General features: G+C 42.2%; 1 protein-coding gene across 2 annotated transcripts in view; it reads left to right on the top strand.

The window, feature by feature from the left end:
* The window catches only part of SLC25A46 (solute carrier family 25 member 46), a 24,702-nt gene that overhangs the window by 4,145 nt on the left and 17,574 nt on the right, over positions 1-2,983 (top strand). For both annotated transcript variants that reach the window (XM_018563765.1, XM_018563764.1), the window contains exon 2: positions 2,175-2,217. In XM_018563765.1, the coding sequence (XP_018419267.1) occupies positions 2,175-2,217 (43 nt within the window). The remainder of the gene's footprint in view (positions 1-2,174; positions 2,218-2,983) is intronic.

Below are 2,983 nucleotides of genomic sequence, written 5' to 3'. Positions count from 1 at the left end.
GGTTGGGAGAGAGGGGAGGGGGGTAGAAGCCAGTGGAGGGATTGGTAGAGAGGGGAGGAGCGTGAAAGCCAGTGGAGGGATTGGTAGAGGGGGGGGTGGACACTGAACAGTTGATAAGGTGGATGAGTCTGGCAGCAGCATTCATGATAGACCTGAAGGGGGATAACCCTTCAGTGGAAGATGGTAGTGGAAGGCAAACAAATACAGAGTTACAATAATCACGGTGAGATCTTACAAGGGAGTGAATTAGAAGCTCTGTGGTCTCATTTGTTAAAAAGGGGAGAATTTTGGAAACGTTATGGAGGATGAATTGGCAAGATTTTTACAGTCTCATTGTCACAGGTCGGCTAGAACTATGAGATGAGTGAAAAGCACTCACCTCATAGTTCTCCTTTAAAGAAAGAAGCAAAGAATATTCTTTTTGCCATATATCCGCCAGATCGAACGTTTACAGATATTCGCTGGGCGACTGGCTGGTGAAAAAAAACGCATAAGTGGACATTTTTGTAATTAAACTGTATATCAGAATACAAATGATTGGTAAATCTGGTGGTATAGCTAGCGGGCGGACCAGCAGGCTGCTACAGGTGACCTAGGTAGGTGTACAACTGCCAACATCTCTGCATCTACCACTTGTTTAGCCATTTTTTTTTCTCCTGTGAATCTGTTTCAGTTGTCCGGGTTAGTGATTTTTTTTTTTTATGTAGGGTTAAAACATAGTTTCCAAGAGCCCGTTATTGTAGTGTAGTAGGCGTCAATGTAGTATGCTCCTTTTGACAATAGAATGGCTTAGGGCTCATTCACTCTAGCCCTGTTGGGCACCGTTGCCGTACGCAGTCCCAACATATAGACAAAACCATTTACTGTATATCCCATGGTTTGAGTCCATGATAACACACTACAAAAAATATTAATTTTATTAACTTTGAGATTTATTTTTGAATATCTTTACTCCACTGTAGGGGTTTGTTAATCCTTCTACAATGTACAACACAAATGATATACATCCTCACCTGTACATCATCCCCATTAGGCTCCATTCACACCCACCTACTGAAGACGATGAATCCTGTTCACACCTGAGCGTTTTGTCACGCAAAGTTTCCCATTGAAGTCTATGGGACCAAAAAGCTCTGTAATCTGCCAAAAAAGTAACTCATGTACTTTTTCGAGTGACAGGCATTTTTCTGCTCGGGTGCGAACAGGGGCCATAGAAATGAAGGGATTCATTGTCTTGAGCGTTTTGTCGCACTTACAATAGAGTAAAAAGTTGTGAATGGGGACTAAGAGTAATATAAAAGTTTAACCTTTGATTTCTATCAACAAAATAGTGGTTGTGACCGCCCCCTAAAAAGTAACGAATGCACGTAAATGAAATGCAAAGGGATTTTAGCAACATGTTTTAAATGGAATTTGAAGGTTAAAATGTTCTATAACTCCAATGGGGATGATGTACAGGTGAGGATGCAAGTCATTTGTGTTGTACATTGTGACAGGTTTGACTTTTTATGCAATGTGCTACCCCCCCCCCATTCATGACGCACACCAGCGGGTACATGTTATACAGAGCCCTTAGGCTTTTTTTGGTTGGTTTACAGATGTGTTTTTTTTTTTTTTTTATAAATACCTATAATTGTTGTTACATAGTTACATAGTATTTGAGGTTGAATAAAGACATAAGTCCAACCTATTGGGTGTGTGCTTTCTTTTTATTCCTGGTAATGCAGCCTGTAAATGGAGATAAGAGGGGTGCACATCGTAGTAAAAGGGTATGGCAGTGTCCCATGATTGTATAAAAGATGAAATTGGGGAACTGGGGCAGCGTCCTGTCTACATTACGTTCTACAGATCTGAGGAAAACAATTTCTAGTTCTCAATGAGTGAATGTTCGGTCAGCAGTCAGAGCAGTTCTATGTGAAATACACATTGAGAGGAATTTATTAAAACTGGAACCGAACGAATCTGGAGCAGTTGCCCATGGCAACCTATCAGCTTCTCTTCAGTTAAGTTTTGGAAATGAAAGATAGAAGCTGATTGGTTGCCGTGGGCAACTGCTCCAGGTTTTGTCCGCCCCAGTTGTGATAAGCTCCCCTCATTGCGAATAAGGAAGAATCTGCTTGTCTCTACAATGGTGTATTTTTCTCCTATGTGTAATTCTTCGTTTTTCCTTTCAGATCAGCTGAACAGATTTGCTGGATTTGGTATTGGACTCGCCAGGTAACTGCACATATTCTGTCCATTATTTTTGTAGTAGATGGCATACAATGTAATCTTAGGTTCATACTGGCATTTTCTATGACTCTTCACCAAATTATGTATGTGCTGGTGGCCCTTTCTCAGCTATGGGGAGGAAATATCACGGCTGTCAGTGGCAGCACTGATGTATGAAGTCCATGGAAATACATTGCTTTCCCATAGCATACATTTTAATTCAGAGTATGTTGTGTAGTTCAGCCACTTCTGACAACATTTCTTTTATCTGCTCATTTTTATGTTTGTTTTTTTAATAAGAACTTGGGACTACCCCTGCACTGTAAGGGTTAAGGGCTCATTTTGGTCTACGGAGGAAAAAAAGGAAGTTATACCCAATGCTCAGAGCTAGCTGCACTCCCTTCAGCCTGCAGCGATGGTATGTCCCTTGGCATCCTCATGTCCTATACACTTTGTATAGAACGTGATGACTTGGGGACCTTAGACCACTGCAGTGGAGGAGGTGAGATGTGCCAGGATTGTAATAAGAGTAAGCCAGGTTGCGGGATCAGGTGACTTTATTTTCCTCCCTAGACCAAAACAAGCAGTTAACCCTTGCAGTGCAGGACAGGGGGTAGCCTGCTCGATTGCTGCTAACACTGCTCGATTCTCGTACGAGAACCGGGCAAAATCCCGCGATCGTACGAGAATCGAGCAGTGTGAACTAAGACGTGCGACCGTTTCTACTGTACGGTCGCACGTCTTTTGTTCAGCCAACATGTTCGAAAACCCG

Source organism: Nanorana parkeri, unplaced genomic scaffold, assembly GCF_000935625.1.
Source record: "Nanorana parkeri isolate BGI_ZX_2015 unplaced genomic scaffold, ASM93562v1 scaffold693, whole genome shotgun sequence".
Taxonomy (NCBI): Eukaryota; Metazoa; Chordata; class Amphibia; order Anura; family Dicroglossidae; genus Nanorana; species Nanorana parkeri.
The sequence above is the reverse complement of the archived record's forward strand: the minus strand, read 5'-3'. Positions and strand labels throughout refer to the sequence as shown.